The following is a 23,210-nucleotide window of genomic DNA, read 5'->3' as shown; positions in this document are numbered from 1 at the left end:
CAGGCCCGGTGGGTAGAGCTGAGTGGAGTTTCACGTATGTTGTGCGTCAGAGATGGTGGACACCTTGAAAAAAAAGTGTATTAAGGTGTCTGTTTGATAATTATCTTCCCGCACAGGTGAAAAGGCTTGTCGTTTGTGTATGGGTACGTGTGTATTGGGTGCGGATGAATAGGCGCATTCACGTTGAATCATCACTTGTGGTTCTCGTTGTCGATATGGCTTGCCATGCGTGCGTGTTCCGGCGTCCTTCTCTGTCCTTGTGTAGCACGCCTAAGCATGCTTTTCCCTGGATGGGCGGACTGCCACATGACGAGTCTAGGAAGCAACAAAAGCTTCCCGCTGAGGGGGTGGTGCTACCCTGAGGGTCAAGGGGTGGATGTATGTGTGTGTTTGTGTGACATGGGGAGGATCGAGGCCGAGAAATCGTGCCAGCCGACGTGCGTGTCACAAGGCGGGGATGAATACGGCGCGGCCACGGTGCCAGCGAGCATGCATGCGGATTGCACGCTTAGGTGGTGTCCTTTCACCTAGCGTTGATCCCGCACCCCCTTTTCCCTTTTCCTCTTGTATTCCCTCTTGTTTTCTCGTTTTGCGATTGCCCCTATCTCTATCAAAGTGGGAATGGTGGAGAGAGGGTAAGTGGAGGCGGCAGAAAGTGGGACTGGATTAACGCAGCGTCGCCGGGCTGTCCTTGTTGCGTAGGGGACGGGCACACGCGATATGACAGAAGTAGAACACATGAAAGGAAACAGAAGCTGCTTGGGTACATGTGCGGGCTGCTACCACGGAAAAACAGACGACAACAAACAAATACAAAAGCAAGCGAGCAAAGTGGAAGAGGAGAGAGGAGTGAAGCAAACACGAGCAGATAGCCTGAGTTTGCCCCCCCCCCCCTGCTGTTGACCTCACTTTCCATCTCCCGCTCGCCTTGTCAGTGCATCTGCGCAAGACGTCTTCCTCCTTCCCGCGATAAGACTCACGCTCTGTCACTGGTTCCTCCAAATCCCTGCTCCTTTCTATCCACCGCTCTTTCTCCCTCCCCCCTTTTTTCACCCGTCCACACCCGCCCACACGCACGCGTTCCTCAGCGCACATATCGTTTGCCTCAGGTCCCACGGTGCTTTGTTGGCGCCTTCGCACGAGCGTGCTCGCCTCACCCCCCCCCCCCACAACACCAACATACAAAACGAAACGAGGAAAGGGGTATAGTGTTATTATTATTTTTTTTTTTGGCTGTTGATGCTGTTAGTGTTCTACAAGCGCTTCCATTCCGCAGTCTTTTCCCGCTGTGTCGTCCCTTCTTTTACATTGCCACCCCTTCCTTTTTCTTTTTTTTTCCTTGCTGAGCGATTAGCCCGCCACGACTGCAGCACGAAAGAATGAGTCTCCTCTCGTGGATCATCTTCGCCGCCCTCTACGGCGGTTTTCTTTGCCTGCTGCGCGAGCGTAAGGTGCCTCTCATTGTGATGCGGGTGTGGTATACATTTCACCTGGTGCTGTGTGTGATCATAAGCTGGCTTTGCGGTGTGGCACTCAGCCTGCTGGGGAAGGTACAGCTCTTGGATACGGTAACATCGCAGTCGCTGGTGAAGTGTGTGTGCGCCACCACGTTCGGGTACTGGCTGCGCTTCAACAGTCCGCACATCCGTGTGGAGCACTTGCCCGGCTCTCTGTCGTTTTCGTCGATCACGGAGCAGCATAACATGTGCTTGTGCCACTCGAGTCTCTTCGACACAATTCTGTTCTTGTGGTATGTTCCGTACCGCTACGTCGACAAGGTGAAGACCTTTTTCAAAGCGAGCCTGTGCAATCTTCCCCTGTTTGGCACCGTGATTGTTCTGTGCGGCCACTTCCCTGTCTACTTCAGCTCCACGGACGCGAACTCGTTCTCAGTCGACAAGGACAAGCAGGCTGCCGTCGCCGCTGACGTCGAGAACTGGGTGAAGCAGGGTAAGAGCCTTTGCTTCTACCCAGAGGGCATGGTGAACCGCACACCGGAGGTGCTCAAGGACTTCCGACTCGGCAGCTTCAAAACGATCCTGGCGCACAAGATGCCCTTGTATTACTGCGTCACCTACGGCAACCACGAGGTATGGCCGCCGTCCTTGAAGGGCTTGCCGGGTTACCCGGCGGATGTGTACGTGTACATCGGCAAGTACCAGTACTGCGCGGACAAGGTGGACGCGCTGGCACTCGCGACGGGGCTGCGCGAGGAGATGCAGAAGCACCTGGACGAGATGTTGGCGCTGCGGGAGAAGCGGGGGTACAAACCCTGGTGGAAGCGGTTCGCCGCAAAAGCCTAGGCGCAGCGTGTGTGCGCGCACATAGCAGACCGAGAACACAAAAGTGTCCAAGGCAACGATAGGAGCACCTATGTGAGTCGTTCACGACGATGTGTCAGGGCAGACAGACGCAGCTCGGTGGCGCTTACTCACACAGATGTAAACATACACGCACCCACTCTCAGGTGCTCAGCGCGGGTTGTCCGCAAGGGGCGCGTGCACATACCCGCAATTAGAGATCATCGAACTGGAAGGCTGTGAAGGGTAACACACACACACACACACACACACACACACACACACATATATATATATATAAGCGCGCGCGCTGGTGACTGCGGTAGAATGAGGTGGTCTGTCGTTGCCGTCAAGAGCGAACGCGAGCCTTCCATCGAATGCCTTCTCTCTGCTTTGCCACTTCACGATGTCTACTGCCCACTCACATCTACCAGTGGGGGAGGGGGCGCTTCTAACCCGTCTTGGTACCTCACTGCACTGCGTGAGTGAAGGTCTTCTTGCGCCCTTTCGGTTTCCAGTGTTGCATTTATAATCATCATTCGCAGGGATTGTGATCATCTCGCCGGCGCAACTCGTGCTTGCTGTACTTGTCTTCCTCCTTCCTTATTTTCTTGGTCTCCTCCTCCTCCCTCCCCCCTAACTTGTTTTTCTTGTCGTTATGCTATGGCAGAGAACGGTTTATGACAGCTCAGGGGGGGGGGAAGGCTTTGAGCAGCGAGCTTGGGAAGAGAGCGAAGAGAATGGCGTACATGACGCCCTAGCTAGATTTTTGGAGACTGGATCAATACGCAACGCACCGTCACCTCCTGCTTTCGCCGTGGTAGCGTTATCAAAATCATCAGCATCGACTGCGTGGCACTCACAATGTCTTTGAAGAGAGGGCGACATGAGATGGAGAGAGCGCGCAGCAACTGCAAGAAGCTCCTTCCTCTCTCTTCTCTTTCTCTTGGGCTCAGGCGCGCACACTTCACGGAAAAAGGTTGCTTCGAAGCCGCGAAGGGCGCGGCACGGGGGAGAAGAGGCAGAGGCGTCACATTTTTTTTTTGCTGACGTCTCGTGCCAAAATGGCGTATGGAAGCGTGCCCGTCGATGTGCCTCTCTCCTTGCTGGCGCGCGTGCACTTGTGTGCCGGTCTCTCGCTCGCGCTATCTCCTCTCTTTGCCCCCTCCCTTCCCTCCCTCCCTCTCCCCCTCTCTCTGTACTTTCCGCTATTCTTGCTATTCACCTTCTACACGTCCACTGGACTGCCACACATGTGCGTTACCGCGTGGCAATCCTCTCTTGCAGGCACCTCAAGGCACACTGAAGTGTCCATGTTGATACATGCATGTATTGCTCTCGCTTCTATTCCTTATATCTAAGCGTCTCGACTGGAGCTCACGCACGTATCATTTTTCTCCACACCACCTCTCATTCTCACTCTAGCATCGCGGGTACAGACGCCCCGCTCGTATTGTGTAGGCTTCGCTGTCCTCCTCTAACCACATCCTCCTCCTTATTCAGGCACTTCCACGTTACACGTACACAAGCACACACACACACACACACACATGCTCTCTCGGTGCTCAGCGGTTGACACTTGACAACGACCGGCTCCCCGCTTCTCAGTAGTCCATGTTTCTCAGTGCTGCACTTCCGTGTCCGTCGCACCTTCCCTCTCCATTGTAATCACACATATGAACCCCCGCATCCATCCACATACGTAGGTAGGCAGATTCATGTCATGCTGCTGCTGCTGTTGACCGTCTTTATGCCCCTCTACGGGTGCTTTCTGTGGCTGCTGCACCAGCGCATGCTTTCTGTGCTGCTGATGCGTGTTTGGTTCTCATTACATCTCGCCATTGCCGTCATTGCGACTCATATTGCCTGCCGCATCATCTCCTTTTTCGCGTACACGCTACACATCATTCCCGCCTCCACCGCTCAGGCCCTCTCGCGCTTCTGCAAGCACGTTGCCTTCAAGGTGTATTTTTCGGCAAACGTGCCACACGTGCACACCGTACAGATGCCCGGATCGCTGCCCTACAGCGTCATGCAGCGAGGCGCCATCTGCTCGTGTCACTGCAGCTTCTTTGACCCCTTCTTTTCCATGTCTGTCATTCCGTACTCGGTCTTGTGGAACGGCCGCACCTTCTTGAAGAACTCGCTTCTGAACCTTCCGCTGTTCGGGTACGCGCTGCGGTGCGCTGCGCACTTCCCGGTGTACTTCTCGGATGAGAACAGCGCCTCCTTTTCGGTCGACAAGGACAAGCAGGCTGCCGTCGCCGCTGACGTCGAGAACTGGGTGAAGCAGGGTAAGAGCCTTTGCTTCTACCCAGAGGGCATGGTGAACCGCACACCGGAGGTGCTCAAGGACTTCCGACTCGGCAGCTTCAAAACGATCCTGGCGCACAAGATGCCCTTGTATTACTGCGTCACCTACGGCAACCACGAGGTATGGCCGCCGTCCTTGAAGGGCTTGCCGGGTTACCCGGCGGATGTGTACGTGTACATCGGCAAGTACCAGTACTGCGCGGACAAGGTGGACGCGCTGGCACTCGCGACGGGGCTGCGCGAGGAGATGCAGAAGCACCTGGACGAGATGGTGTTGAAGGGCAAGAGGCTTGAATGCAAGCCGCGGCACGTTGCTCGGCATGCAGGCCACGGAGGGGAGAGAGGGAGGCGGGTGATCATTGAGTGACACGCTGGCGAGCACTGATTCAGTGGCGACGCTCTTTTGGAGAAGTCTCCTTTGCACGCCCTCCTTTTTTTCCTTGTTTGAATACCGCCTTGGTATTTTTACGGTGTGTGCACTACTACACACACACACACACCTGCGCGCGCCTCCAAGCGTCATGCGCGTATGCGTGCGAGGCGGCTGAGCGATGTTGCGAATTGTATCCATCGATGTGTACATGTATGTGCCTCACCCTTTCGAAACTCTCGCACCAGCCACCTTGTCTCCTCTCTCGTCTCTCGTTCTTTACTCTCTCTCTCTCTCTCATCCTCACTTTTTATTCTCGTTTAGGATATACACCTCCTCGTGCGTTAGGTGTTTCGACAAGACGCCGGTGCGGTGCCGGCAGGTGACGCGCGCTCTTCGTCTGAACACCCCTTTGCGCCCTCTTTTATGTTCCGTTTCGCCTATCTCTGTTTCTCTCTTTTTTTTTCGCTGACTCGCTCGTCTCCGCGTGTGCATGTGATAGGGATGATGAAAAAAAGTAAAACAGTGCACACACACACACACACACACACACACAAGCGTGTCACGGCTGACATCGTCAAGGCTGCGAGGAGGAGGCAAGGTAAGAACACGTCAAGGTTGCGCATTGGCACAGGCACGGCAGGCGAGTTGCTCAAAAATTTGTTTCTGACTTCTTCGCCTTTCGCCCCTTTGTTTCAACCACTGCCTCGCCCGATTTGTTTTGTGCCGTCACGCTGTGTGTTCTGGCCCTCTTCTTTCTCTGCTCTGATGCGTCCCGCGTTAGAGGGCTTTTCATTCTTCTCATCCCTCCTCCCACTGAGGTTCGCTATTCGGTATCGACGCGCGATCAGCCTTGACCCGCCACCTCACAGGTGTTACGGTGCACCTCTAGCCCAACTTTTTTTCTGCCTCATGCGCCCCTTTTCACTTCTTTCTTTGTTTCCCATATCCTACGTGTGGCCGTTGCTGACACCGCCGTCGCCTGGGATTTCTGCGACTCTCTCCATGAGGAGTGTTGCACACTCGCGGCAACCCAGTCACATGTAAGCAAGCGGACGCGCCTGCACCCACTCGACGACGTGCGCCTGGATGTGGGAGCTTCTTGATTTGCATATCTTTTTCACCGTGCATGGACGTGAATGTGTGCTTTCATCGGTCCTTCCTTGTGTCGTTTCTGCCTGGCTTCATGCCCTTTTCTGTGTCCCTTGCTGCCGCTTTCGTTGACCGCTGCATCTTCGATGTGCGTGTCACCGGGGTGGTGGGTGCGGCGTGTGAATTTGTACGACCAGCGTCGCCTTATCATCGCCCATGCGATTGCGCCCGTGTTTGCCCTGAGTCGCGAGAAGAGTAACAAAGGCTCACCCCTGCACAAGAGGGCGCATGCTCGGTGTGGTGCTTTCAGCTTCGTTTCCTTCTCTCCATCACAGCCTTTATGTGGAGTCATGCCGCACCATGCATGTCTCACTGACCCGAGAGAGCAGAGGCGGCGACGGGAGGTGGAGGGGGGGGGAGGTAAAGAACGAAGCGACTGCTGGTCGAAAAGTACGTGACGCTGCACGTGTGCCTCTTGAAGGCTGCGCTAGTGTGTGCGCATGTGTGTCTCTCACAGATGCCTCTGGAAGGACGCTGCACAACTGCACAGAGCGGCCGTTGCTGTTGCAGTGCCGGCTTCAATGCACCGCCCCCCTCGATGTGGGCGGTGCGCTTCTGCGCGGGTGTTGCTCTCCTCGTTCTTCGGCAGGAGCAAGGAGCTTGGTTCTGCTGCCGACGTCACGGCCTCTCCCCGACGGCGCTCTCCCTCCCTCGCTTATTCTCCGTGTGCTGTCTTTGTGGGCGAGCGGCGAGTGCGAATTGGACTGCAGAAGGCGGCGGCGCAAGTCTGTCCGGGGAGGAGGCCGGTGGATTCGAATGCAGCTCGAGAGCCTGCGAAACGGAAAGTCACCGACGATTGCACACCAGCGCGTACACACATGGCAAGGCGTAAGAAAACCAAAAAGGGAAATCTGTCATGGCAGAGAACATGGGAAAGCGAGTCATCTCACGCGCAGGAGCGAACAGGCTGAGTTGACAACTGCTCTCTCACGTGCCGTGACTGTTCTCGTGTTCCGAAGAATGATGAGAGGGAAAAAGTTTCTGTGACGGTGCCACGGAGTGTTGCCGCTCTTCCTAAGAGAAAGGCCGGCCTCCTCTCCATTTCGCTCTTGTCCTCTCTTTACACGGACCCCCCTCCTTGTCGAGGCACCGCTGTAAGATTTCTCGCTTGTTTGGCTGGCGCCAGGCCCGTACGCCTGTAAACCCTCCACACTCACATACATGCGCACTGTTGCACACTCGTTATCCCTCTTTGCTCTCCTTGCTTTTGCTCTGCCACCTCCACAGCTTTCATCCCCCCCCCCCGCATCCTTTCCCCACAAACACCGTGGACCCTTTATGTGCCTGCCTTTCGCAGAGCGCTCGTTCTGGCTGGGCAGGATTTAGCTCTCGCGCCGCAGAGGTAGGTGGGCTGTAGTCGTATGCGTATATTTACTCACGTGTTTGTGGTCGAATGACACGTTGGAGGCGAGAACAGCAATTTTTTCGTTTCCAATCCGTTTTATATGTGGGCTGCTTGCATCGTGCTTCGTTGCAACTGTAGCGCAACGGCTTCTGCTTCACCTTACGCCACCGCCACCTCATCGTCCGCACTTCTCTTCGCGTGGTCCCTCATTTCCGGTTAATATCAGTGTATTGTTTTCGGTTAGAATTCAACTCTGCGGTCCTGCTCCGTGCTGCACCACTAGACCCTGCGGCGCTCCACAGAAGATTAGAGCAATTGAGGGGGGTCCTTCACACGCTTTCATCCTCCCTCCCTCCCCTCATCCTGCCAGCGAGTGCAGCCGCCCTCACGTGCCCAGTCGATTCACGCATCGTTGCGAGAAGCAGCAGAAGAGAAAAAGCATTGCCATGTTCTTCGAAGAGAACCTTAACGACACGGTGGAGTATGAGTCGCTCCTGCACGCTGGCGGTGCGCCGATGCGGCCCCTGTCGCAGGTCAGCGACGGCGGCGCCTCTTCAGGCGCACCCTCTATGAGCGGCATCAGCGCCACCTTCGGAGTGGACGGTCTCCCGTTGGAGCCAACTGAGTCAGGCGGTGGGGCGGCGGCTAAAACGCAAAGCGCGTCCGCGGCGGCGATTCAGCTGCTGATTGAAGCCACCGCAAATGAACGCTTCAGCCCCGAAGTGCTGCCCTACCCCGCGACCACCATCAGCACCGTTGTCCACTTGATTCAGCGAACACAGGAGCGGGTGGAGGCGATGGTGGCGGAGGAGAAGCGTGAAGGAGCCGCGCGCTCGCTCTTGCCTTTCCGCCCGTCCGACATCATGGGCTTGGAGATGCAGCGCATTCAGTTTTTCTTGTGTGAGCTGCTGCGATGTCGACTGCGCAAGATCGAACATCTCGCCACGTCCATTTACTACGAAGGGCTGAGAGCTGGGCAGTCTTCTATGCCGCAGTCGGGGCTAGGACAGGCAGATGAGACTGAAGCTTTCTCCTCTGCCTCTGCTGCCGCTGCTCTACCAGAAGTGCGTGTACCGCAGCGACAAAACTTGTCGCTGAAGGAGAAATGGGTGGCGGATCGACTGGCTAAAAGTGCGCACGCGGCCTTGATGGCGTCGGGCCTGCAATCGATGCCGGCTGCGCTGCAGTATCTTGTTCCCTATCCTTCCGAGGCGGAGGGGCTGGAGATACTACCGGAGCCGGACCTTGGGGCTTACGTCTTTGGTGTGGCTCTCGAAGATTTGGGTGTTGTGAATCTCGGCGAGGGTGGCCAAGACGCTTCGCGTGCCATAAACGCCGGCGAATTGTTCCTCACTCCCTACCACAATTTTCGCCCGTATGTTATGTCAGGGCAAGTGCGGCTGGTGTGACATGCACAAAAAGGGACCAGCTTACTCTTCCTCTGCGTGTATGTCTGTGAGGGGGGGGGGGCAGAAGAAGGGGACAGGGAGGTGCGTGTGTGCAGTAACCCAGCGGGATATCAAGGGCCCGAAGATTTTCACCGTGCCTGATATCATCAGGCAACAAAAAGGCGATGCAGGGTCGGTGGAGAAGCAGTACTGTTCTTGCTGCCGTGCCCCCGGCCAGCCCCTCGCGTATTCCTATCAACACTTACCCAAGCGCGACACGCGTCAGCGCACATACACCGACATAGAAGTCCCACAGACGTACACTAAACAAGCGAGACAAAGAATGAACAAGATTTGCACACTTGTCGCATGTTTCCACCCTCTGGTGCTCCTGCGCGGCCCCCTCGGCAACTGCCGGCTCGTTACGAGAAAAGCGATCGTTGTTGTCACGCAGCCCATGTAGCGCAGTCGCGCGTGCAACAAGTCTTGTGGTTCGACAGCCAAAGCGAGGTGAAGAAAATGAGGCTCGCATCAGTGTCCCTTCCTCCCTTCCCACCTTCTCTCTCTCTCTCTCTCCGCTTTCTGTCGTACTTCTACGTTCCCTCACTCCCTTGCCTCTCTCTCTCTCTTGCTTGCCCTGACGTGCGCATCGGTTAGCCACTGAGCAGCTTGTCTTTTGGCCTCTCTCTGCTGTCTCGTTTCCCTGCACGCACTTGGCGGCTGTGTGCGTGTTTATGTGTGTGCTCGTTTTGCTGCTTGCGTTTTCTGTCTGCCGAGTCGGCATCACTGAAAGTATCGAGAACCCTGCGGCTTAGCCCTTGCGCCAACCTTCTTCCCCTTCCGATCGCGCCAGTCTGGGCGTGCGTGTTGCGCCTGTCGCCTCGAGCATCGTATTGCCACCACCGTGGTTCTCCTGGCATTTCGCCTTTATCAACCCACACGCTACATCCTCCCCTATTCTCTACACGCTCCTCGTTGTCCCCCTTCTATCTGGGGTCACGGAACGGGTTGTGAAGGACATGCTTCTTGCGCCGTGTGCGTCCTTACCCCACACGAACACGCGAGGCCTGGTGATCAGCGATGTCGAGCAAGGAGGAGCTGGCTGCCTTGATGGCGTCCGACGGTGACTTCGAGAAGAAGATCTCGTTGCTCAAGAAGGCGGTTGTCACGGTCACAAAGCAGAAGAAAGAGGTTGAGGCCCGTCAAACCCAGCTGCAGGGGGAGCTGAGCACCGCGACCCAGCAGCTGGCAGAGGCGCAGCGGGCGAACGCCGCCCTACAGCGCAAAGTGAAGTCTCTTGAAGCGCAGCAAGAGCAAGAGCGTAGTAGTGGGTCAGCGTTCGGCCAGAACATGTTGAAGGGCTTGTCCTCAATCATGGGCAACAGTGACAGCGCCAACCGTGGTGGCGCTCGCGGTGAGCGCGGTTCAGCTGGTGACCGGTTGTCTTTGTCCCCGGAGGATGTAGAGCGACTCATCAGCGAGAATGAGCAGTTGCACCGGCAGATATACGCTTTCAAGACGAAACTCGAAGACGTGCAACACTCCAGCGCGAAGGATACGGAGAGGCTGAAGAGCGAGGTTGCACGTCTGCAGCGCGAGACGCAGGAGCTGCGCCGCTCCCTTGAAGCAAACACCGCCACCGGCGACCGTCTTCGCGCTGACTACCTCACTGAGCGGGCTTTGGGCGACTTCTGCCGACACTTCTTTGTGGCCACGCTGCTCCGACCGCAGCAGGAACGAGAATCGTTCCTGACAGGTACCACGGTAGAGGTGCGGTGGCCTGCCAAAGGGCCGTCATCGAATTCGGCGGCCGCCGCCTTTTCGGACTCTCTACCGGCAGTGGTGAGCGAGCGTGTTACCCTCGCCCTGCAGAGTGCTGCCGGTACCGTCAAGACGCTTCTGCGCGGCGTCTCGGTGCTTGCAGTGGTGCTGCAGGAACAGCTGCCGTCCCGGGAGCGGGCAACCGTGGGGGACTTGGAGTGTCTGCGTGATCGGCTCTCCGTATTTCTGGAGGCGCACACGGCGAAGAAGGACAGCCTTATGTATCTCCTCGAGCAGCTGGACAGTCAGCTGTCAGCGGTGCAGCACGCCGATGAGGAAGGTGGCTCCGCCCCTGTCTCGGCTGACGCCTTTGTCGAGGCTCAGGGCAATATTGTGCAGCTCGTGTTGGAGTGGGTCGGTCTTCTGCGGACACAGCTCCCGCTCCTCGTAGAGAGCTGTGTCGCAATCCTGCCGCATGGCAACTCCTACACTATGTACACCGCACACGTCAGCGCCGGCACCGGCGACGGCGCTGCTGAGCCACGAAAGACGACGACGGAGCGCGGCGAATTCGTCGAGGAGGTCACAAGACACGGCTATGCCACCCTGGCGTCCATTGAAGGGTCGCTTACAGCGATGCGCATGCTCGTCGAGCGCTCACCCACCGCGTACTACCGCTGCTACAATAATGGCAACCGAGGAGGTGCACTACCAGAACCGCCCACCACGAAGGAAACGCTCAACTTCACCTCCTCGTTGGAGGCCACGCAGCCGCCTATGGATCTTTCCTCGCTGCTGGCGCTGCAGCAGTTCTGGTGGGAGGGCTGCACGTCGGTACGTTCTTTGCGCGCGTCGATTCTGGCGCTCAACAGCGGCTTAGTTAATGTGGCGGAGGCCTGCAACAAGAGCGAGATCCGCGACGCTCTGAACTACCTTTGCAAGTGCCTGGAGGCTATAGCGGCAGCTTCGGAGGAGATGTACGGCTCACCTCGATTGGCGCCAGCCGATGCGGATGCGGCCATCGCCGCGTTGGTGCCTGACGCTCTTGCTCCTCGAACACCTGCCCATGCACCACCGAGTGAAGCGTCGTCGTGGGCGCTTCGTCCCAGAACTGCCATCGCCACGTCGTCAACACTAACGGCGGAGGGCGTGCGCGACACCGCCTACGCTGACAAATACGAAGAGCTTCTCGTGGCGCTATCGGCTGCCGATCGTGCAGCAGCTAGCTATTACACCCAAATGAACTACTTGTACGTGGAGATGGCTGAGAAAGAGGATGCTCTGCAGACAGCGCTGGAGGCCGTTGCGCATCTGCAGCAACTCATCGTAGCAGAACGCGCGGAGGCGAAACACACGCGCCAAGCCCTACAGAGCCAAATCAGCTTACTGTCGACGCAGCTGGTCGAAATGGCTGGTGCACCGGCCGCACAGACACCGCAGTAGTGGGACGGCTCTCGGCACTCGCCATCCCATGAAAAGTTACTCAGCCATCACTTTCCTTTTTCGCCTTGATGACGTGAGGACACGGCGCTCACTTCTGCTCCTTGACCTTTCCATTTTCGCGTTCCGTCGTTTGATTGCGTCTCCAACAGTAAACAGCAGGCACACCTACAGCGAGGGATTGGAGAAACGCTCCCCACCGTCTCACCCCCTCCTGCCCCTCCCCACGTTTCCCGTGCTCTTGGCCCCACTGCTCCGCTCTCTCTCGGCTTGCCTCCCGACTGGAAACGAATGAGTGAGGAACCCTCCCCCCTTGTCCTTGGGCTCCGCAATCCCCCTCCCTCTCTGTCACTAACCATTGACAGACTGCCTCCATACCCACCCCCTCTACCCCACCTCGCACCTAACACTCCTTCCCACGCAAGGACATCTTTCAGATCTCCTGGCTCCACTCCACAGCCGTTTCCTATTGTATCGTATGCCCATCGTATCGCGCGCCCGCCGATGGGGGAGACCTCGGAGTGGTATCAGGGTGCAATACCTAACTCTGTGCGGAAGCCAAGGGCCTGCAGCCTGATTCCAGTCATTCGTTGTGGACTCTTCGTGCGGGCGAACAGGTCTGAGCTGGTGCTGTGCTGAGGAGACTGGCGGCCGTGATCACGCTTGGACCAAATCAGTGAGAACTCTGTCAGTGGTTCGAAAAGCCCATACGCGCGCCACTCGCCCGCCGCGAGCGTCCGTCACTTCCGCTTGTCTGCGACTAACGAGGCGCAGGAAAATAACGGATACGCGCGCCAAGCAGACATGCGCTAATGAGTCGACTCCAACGATATTGATTAAGGACCCGGCTGCCGGTCTTCGACGCCAGCCCGACATCCCCCGAAGCCGCACTCACGCGACGATAGGAGGCGATGCTCGCCCACCTGCGCACGGGCACCTTGACCGTACTCTGGATTCCTGCAGCGGCGGGTGAGCGGTGGCGACAGCATAGAGTGCCGAGGGCGTGCCGCCTACTAGCGCGCTAGCGTTGTGGTGCTTCGACGCCCGCCAGAGCCTCCGCCCCTCCTGTGGAAGGCGCGCGGTTTCGGGAAAAGGTGGAGCGCCCCTTGCTGCCTCACACTCACGGCAGCACCCGACCTGTTGCGGTGCATGCGGGCAGGCCAACCAGCCACGCCCCCCTCCCTGTGGCATCGACGGAAAGGGCGTGCGAGTGTCGCGAACCTCCTCCCTGGACAGCAACGTCGTGCTGAAGCAGATCCCGAGGTCGGAAAGTGCGAGCACGGTGCGCACGCGCTGCCAACCACAGCGCTGACATGGTGTGTCACATCCAGTCACGGCATGCGGGGGCCAGCAGAGCAGGAGTGATGGGCGAAAGCGGCGCGAAGAGACCCATACCGATCAACGCCGAGGCGCACGCGCGCGCAAGCAGGCGGCACCTCCTCCATCCGGCCGGGCGGGCTGATGGGGCACGGATGCCGGAAGCAGGACGAGAACACCCCCGAACGGGCACCATCGAGCCCTCCAGGCTCCCGTGTGGAGAGTCACCACGCCATGCTATGGGGCGCCGCGGCTTGAGGCGGCTGAGAGGGAGAAGCATGGCATACAGGCAGGTTGTGCCGGGTTTCAGAGGACCATGACCTGAGGCTGGCCTGCCCCCTCCTTGAACTCCCCCGGCATGCACCTCGACCACGCCCTCATCACCCGCACGGCGGGCGCCACCGCTCGCGCCCTCGAGCAGGAGCACCGGCACGGGCCGCGTGCATCAAGGCATGCAGCCCACGCGAGTCTCCGTGTGGCGTCGATGGCGCAGCACGTGTGCGAAGAAGGGGCGAGGAAGGACGAGAAGAGCCCGCAAGGCGCATGGCCCCATCCGTCGGCAGGGCGGTTCGCCCTGGTTGACCAGGGTTTCGCTGTAGCGCAGCAGACGTAGGTGAGCTGCAGTCTTATGCGTGTCTTCACCGGCTTGCTCGTTGTCGAGCGATGCGTGGGAAACAAAAATCTCTTTCATCACGGCTCTCTCTACAGCGCTGCACATCCTCTTTTGTGGATGCTCTGCTCTGCATCGTGTGCCGTTAGCCTCCTGCTGTCCTTTGATACTTTTTTTTTCGCTGCTTCTACTTCCATCCTCTGCACTCGCGCATGTTTGCGACGTAACAAACAACAAAAAAAAACGTGCACACATATGCCCGTTGCTGTTCAGAATCTATCGCATATTCCTCGTGAGCAACCCACGTACGCTGTTCTTGGTGCGGAGGGAGAAGGGCAACACGTCTGTCTTTTCGCTCGTTTCTTCGCTTAAATTTGTGTATGTGTGTGTGTGTGTTTCGTACCGGCCGCTCTGCTGGCTTCGTGTGTGTCTCTGCTGCCTTTCCTATTTTCCTTTTCGCATCTCTTACCTCGTCCACCCCGGCCCCAGTCTCTTCCCAGGTTCCTCTTCTCGGCTGGCAACTATGTCGATGACAAAGAGCGTCAAACTGGAGAACCCGTATGTGCCCTCCGGGTATCACCTGCGCGTCGCGGTGGATCTTTCCACGTGGAGCTACACAGCGGTGGAGACGGTGCACCTGCAGCGCTGTCCTGCCTTCCCAGACGGCGACACGATCCAGCTGCATGCAGCCCCGTCGATCGAGGTGACGTCAGTGAAGGGCGCCACTTTGGAACGGCGCGACGACACGGCGCACACGCTTGTGCTGAAGCTGGACGCGGAGACGATGGCGTTGGCAGACCCGACGCTGCACTTCGAGTTCACGCATGTAATCCAAAAGGAGCTGCGCGGCTTCTACCAGGTGAACTTCAAGCATAACGGGAAGCAGCACCGCATGGCCTCCACACACTTCGAGCCCGTGTCAGCGCGACTCTTCTACATCTGCCACGACGAACCCGCGCAGCGCGCGGATTTCACGCTGACCGTGACGCTCCCCAAGTCGGAGGAGCACTACGTCGTCCTTTCTAACGGTCCTCTGAAGTCGAAGACGGTGGAAGGGGACACCGTGGTGCACGCCTTCCAAACGGTGCCCAGGTGCCCGCCGTATCTGACAGCCTGCGTTGTTGGTGAGCTGGAGCACATCAGCACCGTCGTCAAGGGCATCCCGGTCAGCGTGTACGCGACGCTGGGCAAGGTGGGACGGGCGCAGTTTGCCCTCAGCATCACCGTGTTCGCTCTCGAGTTCTTTGAGAAGTTCTTCCAGTGCAAGTACCCACTACCTAAGCTGGACGTCGTTGCCGTTCCCGACTTTCCGATCGGTGGGATGGAGAACTGGGGCTGCATCACGTGCGCTGAGGCCATACTGGTGGACCCGCAGCAGTCGAGCGTGGAGGCGAAGCGCGGCACGTCGAACCTGGTATGCCACGAAGTCTCGCACAACTGGTTTGGTAACCTTGTTGCCATCAACTGGTGGGAGGGTCTGTGGCTCAAGGAGGGCTTTGCGTCGTGGTGCGGCTACCACGCGACGCACGCGTACGCGCCACAGTGGAACGCTTTGGACGCTGCGGCGCTGCAGGTGGTGTCGGCGCTGAACGACGACATATACGAGCACAGTCACCCCGTTGAGGTGCCCATCCACGATCCCGGAGATATTACCCAGATCTTCGACAGTATCAGCTACAACAAGGGCATGGGCCTGGTTTTCATGCTGCAGGCGTTTCTTGGCGACAGGTGGGAATCTGCCGTCGCACACTACATCAGAAAGCACCAATTCGGGGACACTAAAACGGCGCAACTGTGGGAGGCGCTCGAGGAGTCGTCGCAGCTGCCCATCACCGAGGCCCTCACCAGCTTTACCACGCAGATGGGCTACCCAATCATCCACGTGGCCAGAAAGGACGAGAACACCATTGTGGTGACGCAAGAAGCGTGCCGCTTCGTGACGGCGTCGGAGAAGAGTATGCGGACGTGGTGTGTGCCGCTTGTCGTGGAGGGCATCGACGCCGCCGCTGGGCGTGCGACACCGATGCTGCGCGGTGACAAGCCCATGGAGGTGACCCTGCCGGCCGGTATTGCGAAGGGGGCCTTTGCCAACGCCAACCCGCGTCGTACCGGCTTCTACCGCTGCCGATACGACAACGCCATCTTCGATGCATGGCTCGCCAACTACAGCCAGCTTTCTCCTGCCGATCGCCGCTCCCTCTTTTCCGACACGCTGGCCGCGATTCGGATAGGTTACGATGACATTCCGCGGCTGGCGAGGATCGCGAAGGCCGTTTCGGCGTTTGAGAAGGATATCTATGTGCTGCGAGAGTACATGCAGACCATGGGTACCTTCCTCCGCTCTTTCGATGATACTTCTCTGACAAAGAGCCTGAACAAGGAGCTGCATGGCTTCCTCACCCCTGTCGCCGAGTCCTTTATAGGAGTCAGCCCGCAGGACGACAACGCGTCGCTGCGCCGCAACTTTTACCTCGACGCCAGTATCTCCACTTTGCTGAACAGCTGGGAGCCGGCGGAGGTCTCTGCGCACCCGGTGATCCAGTGGGCGCTGCAGCAGGCACAGGGCTTCCTCTCCGGGGAAGGTTTCAACGCTGGCACGCTCAGCTCCTGCCTGCGTGCCTGGGTTCGCATGACCGATCCCGCCGACCTTCCAGCGCGCAACGCGCAGCTGTACGCGAAACTGCAGGAGGTGGACGGCAACGAGGAGCTGTGTCGTTCGCTGGTCGTGGCCATGACGAGTGGCGCCTCAGTTGACTTTGCACTGGGCATCATGAAAAAATGCATCGAGAACGATGGCGTCCGCAGCCAATACGGCGGACAAGTCTTCTGGAGCCTCGCGTCGAATCCAGCGATCTCCGGCGCGGAGGTGTGGCAGGCTTTTCAGAACAACTTCGACGCCGTGAAGGCGCAGTGGGGTGGCGGCCAGTTCCGCATCCAGGCTATTGTGAGTTTCCTGGGTGAGGCGCTCTCTGGCGATGCTGCGGCGGACGAGTTCGAGACCTTCTTCGAGACGCATCCACTTCCTAATGCCCGCCTCGCCATCGGCCGCGCCGCTGAGGAGCTGCGCATTCGCTCGTGGCTGAACAAAAAGTGGAAGGCTTCCCTGCCTCACGTATTCTGCTGTCACTAGCTCATATGCACTCATGAGCCCCACAGGGAGGGGAGGGGCGAGGGTGTGACTGGACAGAGTGAGAGAATGATGAGGGAGAGGAGGGGGCAGAGGGGGAGGGGCGGGCTGTGAGCTGGAGGAGTAGTGAGCAGACGTACGTGCGTGCCAGCGCCTTTGAGCTGCCTCCTCGCAGATGAGGGTATCCCTCGTTGATTTCTCCTGCGTGCGTGAACACGTCCGCACACACGCCGGGGCAGTCATGTAGCTGCACTGTGACACGGAATTCTCCATGTCGTTCTCGCTTTGTGGGCTTGCCCTCTCGCGTGCACGTCTCCGCCGCGCTCGCATGTGTGCTTCCCTCATGTCTCCTCGCACCATTTCAGCGCCTCACACAGCACTCTGATCATCGAAGCATTTCACGATTTATTTTTGCTTCCCTGCCTGCCTTCGTTCAACCCCGATGGTGGGGGAACATCTCTCCGTGCGTGGTACCTCAGGGCCAGTGCACCCGACTCTGCGTGGGGAAGCCAAGCAGCCTCTCCCTATCCCCCTGCCGATGCCGAGCCACCTCTGGTGGTGACAGGGCCAAGTGCCTACGACGTGGAGGGAGGCCAGAGCGGTTTGCCGCTGCGGATGTCGGCGGCCAGGTCGTATACGGCGTTGCGTCGGCGCGACCTGCGACGGCGAATGCGCTGGTGCCATCCATGTGATGGGCGACGTGTCAGCGCGACTCGTACGTATCCCACCCCCGGGCCTCACACTGCCCCACTGGTGTGGGGCGCCTGAGTGCGCGACCGCGCGGAGGTGCACTGGGTGGTGACGAGCACAATGGGTGGCGCGGCTGTGAGGCGACCCGCGGTGCGGGTGGGTGGGCAGGGTTCGAGGCGGGGGCCGCGCTCAGCCGACTGGGTCGGCGCATGGCTGTAAGGCATGTGACTAGCGCTGCTCGGCACCACACGAACGGGGCCTGGGACAGGCCGGGTGGAGTGGCGGGCAACTGATCTTGCATGGCCGAAAGGGCGGACACGTTAAAGGAACAGGACCGCTAGTGCATGCGCGCATTTTCGTGTGCGTGTCGCTGCCACTCGCGTGGATGACCGGAGTCCGTGTCCTTTATTATTTATTTGTTGTCGTTGGCGTTTTCTTCACGCTGTTCTCCGCGTATCAGGATCGACCCCGTATATCAAGGTCTGACAACGGCGGCACACACGTGGCGTGGCGTGGGCGTCCGCGCATTTGTTGCAGTTTTTCAGCTGAGGTGTGCTCTCGCTCGCTCGCTCTCTCCCGTTCCTTTTTTTTTTTCGCACATCATCTTGATTTGTGGTTGTTTGCCCTATTGTGGCTTGTACGGCGTCACCATCATGCTGAAAAGGCGTGCCTCTTCGCGTATTCGTGTGCTTATGTAAACCGTCGCTACCGCCTCCTCTACGGTTCTTCTTTTCTGAAAGCGGGAGAGCTGCGGAAGCTGCGCGGCGAAGACACACCTCAAAGAACGTGCTTCCAGACTCCAAGAAACGAAGAGAAATACCGCCTGCAGGACCTGAATGTTAGAGCTGCAAGAAAGTAAAGAGGAGGGAGCAAGCGAGAGCTAGGGAGAAGACATGCCGGCGCGCTGAAGCAGGTCAGCCTTCTTCGTACTGCGAGGAGGTTCATTGAACTGTGTTGGCGCGATTAGGAAAGAGGCCGGCTTCCCACCACCATTCCTTGTCGCTTGTCCGTTCTGCCCCCGCTTCATTGCATCCCGCCTTGACCTCTCCTCCCTCCTTCTCCCCCGCCGTGCTGATGAAAAGAGCGGCCCTCCCGCCGGGTCGCTGCGTATCGCAGCGGCGAGAGCTTATGTGAGGCCGGCAGGAGAGGAAAAGGGAACGATGACGACGAAGATAATCAGCGAGGACGCGACAAAGAGGAGACCCGTGTGCGCATGTCCGTCTGTCTGCGATTCATGGCACTCTTCGAACCGCATCATTTGTTGCGTTTCAACCAACGGTGGCACCAACTGCCTTCTCTCGCTCCCTCTCCTTCTCTCGCATGCGCACGGGCAACCGTGTCCGTGTGCCCTTCACGGCTGTACGTGCACGGCTCCGGTGCGTGCATGTTTGCCCACCTCCCCTCCCCCTCCCCCTCCCCCTTTTCCCCCAGCGGCCACGCTTGTCTCATCCCGCCGTCTTTGCCTTTTTGTTCAATGAGACGGCCAGTCGACATGAGAACGGCCACCGTCCTTGGTGCCGGAGAGCTGGGTAAGGCGTGCGCCTGCGCCCTCGCAGCAAACCGCAGCGTCGACTTCGTCACCCTTCTGACGCGGGACGCTGCTATGGCGGCACCGGAGAAAGCGACGGCGACATTGCCTTCGATGTACAGCGGCGGTCTAGCGAACTTTTCGGGTGCAGAGGGCAGCTCTGCCGGTGCCTCTTCGTCACCCGCTGCACCCTCAAGCATTACCGCAACTCCATGGCCGTCTGTCGTTCACATGCAGGACTTGAAGCAATTCTGCCGCGACGCCGCATCCGCGATAAACCGCAAGCGGGCCCAGCACCCTCTGTTCTTGTGCACTCCTTGTGCGTCGTACCTGCCGGGGCATGATGCATGGGCGCGCGCCGCGTTCGGCAACGAGCACTGCCCAGCGACTCATGATGTGCTCACCCGGTGGCGCTCCGCGCCGGCTGCGATTGCGTCGTTGCAATCAGAACCAGCGCCTTTCAATGGGTTTGTCGCGGTGTTCACACGAGGCTTCGCCGCTAATGGAGCGGTGCCAGCGCAGCTTGCGGATGCACTTCTAAACGGTCCCCTCGTAGAACATGCCAGTTCAGCGGCGCCGGGCTCACTATCCGAAATCGAGACGCCGGTGTTGGTGGCGTCAGGCCCGGTGCTGGCGAAGGAGTGGTCTCTGCAGTCGACACCGCTGGCGTCGAGCGGGGCATCTGCGACTCTTTCTTCGCCCATTCCATCCCGGCCCCCAAGCGCACTGTCGGCGGCCACCGGCGCAGACGGTGGTGCCAGCGAAATCGGAACGAAGGCGGCACTTCCGTCGGCGTCAGGCAGGGAGCTGCCTCATGCTTTTTCCGGCGTGGCGCTCACATTCGCCTCATGGACACCTTCCATCGCCGCTGACACCGGCCGGCAAGAGGCGCTGGCAGAGCAGCTCCGCCTCTTTTTTCCTCGCGAGTCCGTCACCTACTTGACCGCCCCTGACGCAGCCGCCATCCTGGCCATTGTGAACGGCTGCGTGCCGCTCTGCTCTTTCGGAGCTGGCTTGGTGAGTAGCGTGTACACGGGCACGAGCGTGACGTCCCTGGCCGCCTACGCCCAGCACGCCGTCGCGGCCACAGAGCAACTGGTGAACAAGCTCTTGGGTCGTGCAGCTGGCACGCCGCTGCCGCTGCCAGCCGTGTCTACGCTCTGGTGTGCCTGCACGTGTCTTGTATCGCGCGAATTTGCTCTTGGCCGCAAGCTGGACTTCTACTTCCGCAAGCAGGATGCCGCTGAGGCGATCTTCCGTGGCCACGAGCACCACCTCTTTGCTGCGACAGTCGACGGTCTTCACGAACGTATGCAGGCTAGTGGGGTCGCCAGCCCTTTCTACGAGGTGCTTATGGACACCTACAACACCATGATTCGCGCGTCACGGACAGGCGAGGGGCTGGTGAAGGAGGGCTACTACGGCTATCGCGATACCCTTGGTGAGGAAAGTGGCGAGCTGCTGGGGCAGGTGACGCGCGTGGATCAGGCAATGCTCTCCGGCGACGAGGCGCGCTTCACAGAAGCCAAGGAGCGCATAATGAAGGCATTCGCCGGCTCGACCTTTTGAGCAGGTTTGGCTAAGTGCCATGGGAGGCGCGAGAGCGGGGCAAGAAGGAGCAGGAAAACGGAGGCCGCATGAATCGCTGGAGAGGCGGCATCGTGCGTTTTTCTCCATTCCATCGATCCGCATATATTCCGCTCGATGGCGAAAGGGTAGGGGGGGGAGTAGGGTGGACACACCTCTCCGTGCGTGGCATCGCAGGGCCCAGTACACCCCTCGCGTCACGCTCTGTGTGGGGAAGCTACGCAGCCCCCACCCCCTATCCCCGCCAACGCCGAGCCACATCAGGTGGTGAAAACTTCACGCACCTTGGACATGGCGGGCGATATCAGACCGCTTGACCGCTATGCATGTCGGCGGTCAGGTGATGGACATCGTTGCGCTGGAGCGGCCAGCGACCGTGCACACGCTTGTGCCGTCCATGTGGTGCGCAAAGCGTTAGCGCGACTCGAACACATCCCACCCCCGGCCCTCACACTGCCTGCTGGTGTGGGGCGCCTGAGTGCGCGACCGCGCGGAGATGCACTGGGTGGCGACCCGCGATGCGTGGGTTGGGAGGGCGAGTAGAGTCTCGCACAGGGGCGGTGTTGGGATAACTGCGTCGGCGCATTGCTGTAGCACGTGTGTGTCCAGCGCTGCTTCGCCCCACGCGGATGGGGCCTGCGACAGGCCCGGTGGGTAGAGCTGAGTGGAGTTTCACGTATGTTGTGCGTCAGAGATGGTGGACACCTTGGCGGAAAAGAAGCTCTTCGTATGTGGTCTGCGGCGCGCGAGCGTGGCGTGACCGCCTCGTCTTCAGCGCAGTCGTTTTCTGGGTTGATGAGGATGCGCGTTCTGCCATTTAAATGTCGTCGAAACAGGCACTGACTATCTCTGACCTCCCCTCTCTCTAACTTCACCGCCTGCACCGTTCTGTGGTCTCTTTTCGCTCTTTGTGCTCCCTACTTGACGCCACATCACGCCAGTACGCCACCGCGCTCCTTCTTCCTACCGACACATCCGACCGAGAGAAGATACGATATATATATATATATATACATATATATATATATACAGAAAAGGGAACGAGCAGAGCATCCTCAGGGAAAAGGGGGGGGGTTGCAGGGCTCGTGACAGAACGTGGTAGAACCTCCTTTGAACGATGATGCATGCCAGGGTGTGCAGACGTGCTCTCTAGGTCTCTCTCCTTTTGTGTCCATGTGACGGAACTGGGGGGGGGGTTGTCTATTTGCGTGCATGCGTAGAGCCGATCAGCACTGCATCGACCCCAAAGCAACCACGTGTCATTGCACCATTCCATGAGCACCACTTCTTCACCCGACGAGGCCTCGTGTGATGTGGAGAAGGAAGGGAAGGGCATCTCCCCCGTGACGCGGACGGGTAAACGATTCGCGGAGTGCGCTCTCATGGACCTCCCGGACAAGTACAGCAGTGCCTTTCCTTACCTACGAGGTGCTCGACTTTTTTTCTTTGACGTGGTGAGTAAGCTCAACCGTATCGGTGCCCGCAACAAGCGTGTCGTCTTTGTCACAGACTACACGATTGGTGTAGCCTCGAAGCGGGGGCACGTCTCGCGGTGCGCCAAAGTCGAGGACATTTCGGAACTTATCTGCGATGCTCAGACGCGTGCCCTTGGCGTCCGCATGCGAAGTCGCCCCTTCGCCATTGTACCCAAGGACTTCTCTCGCTGGAACTGCTTCCACGAGATGCCGGTTGACCTCTTGCTGCACGCGACATCTGCGGCGCAGTATGAGGCACTCATAAACGTGTTGAGCTTTGTGCATCATACCTCCACCCACGAGGCGCTGCTGTGCCGCTCGCTCAAGCAGTACGAGACGTGGAAGGCATCACTGGTTTTGGCGCCTGACGGGTCGCGTGTGAAGAAGGCAGTGCAGTACTATGCCATACCCGTGACCCCGTCGGAGAGGAGCACTGACGCCGCCACGTTAAGTGCTACTCGATCGCAGGAGACAAGTGCAAGCCTATCGGCTGTTCGTGCACCGAGGCAAGTTGCCCTCCTCTCCGCAGGTGACTCAGCATCACGCTTCACGAGTGGACCGGATGTGTCTGCCACAGCGCCGAAGCTGCGACACTGGTCCTCGTTGGGTGCCAGCTCTTCTTTCACTCCCTCTGGCGTTGGCGGTCATCGGACAGCGCTGGGATTGTCGCCGTTCAGCCTCAGCCCATCGCCGGCGCCTCCGCTAGTCGAGTTCTCAAGAGATATAGAGGCCGTGCCGACCTCTGCAACGCGGCGTGGTGTCAACCCGCTGCTGAAGGCTGACAGAAAGGCCCCCAATGCGTCGTGA

General features: G+C 58.8%; 7 protein-coding genes across 7 annotated transcripts; all 7 read left to right on the top strand.

The window, feature by feature from the left end:
• Positions 1 to 1,379: 1,379 nt before the first annotated feature.
• Positions 1,380 to 2,303, top strand: LMJF_29_2280 (conserved hypothetical protein; the record flags this gene model as incomplete). Its single annotated transcript, XM_003722263.1, has 1 exon — positions 1,380 to 2,303. One exon carries the CDS (start codon positions 1,380 to 1,382, stop codon positions 2,301 to 2,303), a length of 924 nt encoding a protein of 307 aa, XP_003722311.1.
• A 1,720-nt stretch (positions 2,304 to 4,023) lies between these two features.
• On the top strand, positions 4,024 to 4,980 carry LMJF_29_2270 (hypothetical protein; the record flags this gene model as incomplete). Its single annotated transcript, XM_003722262.1, has 1 exon — positions 4,024 to 4,980. The coding sequence occupies one exon, from the start codon at positions 4,024 to 4,026 to the stop codon at positions 4,978 to 4,980; it is 957 nt and encodes a 318-aa protein (XP_003722310.1).
• A 2,946-nt stretch (positions 4,981 to 7,926) lies between these two features.
• On the top strand, positions 7,927 to 8,889 carry LMJF_29_2260 (conserved hypothetical protein; the record flags this gene model as incomplete). The annotated part of the gene is made up of 1 exon (XM_003722261.1): positions 7,927 to 8,889. The coding sequence occupies one exon, from the start codon at positions 7,927 to 7,929 to the stop codon at positions 8,887 to 8,889; it is 963 nt and encodes a 320-aa protein (XP_003722309.1).
• Positions 8,890 to 9,948: 1,059 nt separating this feature from the next.
• On the top strand, positions 9,949 to 12,072 carry LMJF_29_2250 (conserved hypothetical protein; the record flags this gene model as incomplete). Its single annotated transcript, XM_003722260.1, has 1 exon — positions 9,949 to 12,072. The coding sequence occupies one exon, from the start codon at positions 9,949 to 9,951 to the stop codon at positions 12,070 to 12,072; it is 2,124 nt and encodes a 707-aa protein (XP_003722308.1).
• A 2,447-nt stretch (positions 12,073 to 14,519) lies between these two features.
• LMJF_29_2240 (putative aminopeptidase) lies at positions 14,520 to 17,126 on the top strand (the record flags this gene model as incomplete). Its single annotated transcript, XM_003722259.1, has 1 exon — positions 14,520 to 17,126. The coding sequence occupies one exon, from the start codon at positions 14,520 to 14,522 to the stop codon at positions 17,124 to 17,126; it is 2,607 nt and encodes an 868-aa protein (XP_003722307.1).
• A 2,161-nt stretch (positions 17,127 to 19,287) lies between these two features.
• On the top strand, positions 19,288 to 20,910 carry LMJF_29_2230 (conserved hypothetical protein; the record flags this gene model as incomplete). The annotated part of the gene is made up of 1 exon (XM_003722258.1): positions 19,288 to 20,910. The coding sequence occupies one exon, from the start codon at positions 19,288 to 19,290 to the stop codon at positions 20,908 to 20,910; it is 1,623 nt and encodes a 540-aa protein (XP_003722306.1).
• Positions 20,911 to 22,202: 1,292 nt separating this feature from the next.
• On the top strand, positions 22,203 to 23,210 carry LMJF_29_2220 (hypothetical protein; the record flags this gene model as incomplete). Its single annotated transcript, XM_003722257.1, has 1 exon — positions 22,203 to 23,210. One exon carries the CDS (start codon positions 22,203 to 22,205, stop codon positions 23,208 to 23,210), a length of 1,008 nt encoding a protein of 335 aa, XP_003722305.1.

The sequence above is a fragment of the Leishmania major genome, chromosome 29, assembly GCF_000002725.2.
Source record: "Leishmania major strain Friedlin complete genome, chromosome 29".
NCBI lineage: Eukaryota > Euglenozoa > Kinetoplastea > Trypanosomatida > Trypanosomatidae > Leishmania > Leishmania major.
The sequence above is the reverse complement of the archived record's forward strand: the minus strand, read 5'-3'. Positions and strand labels throughout refer to the sequence as shown.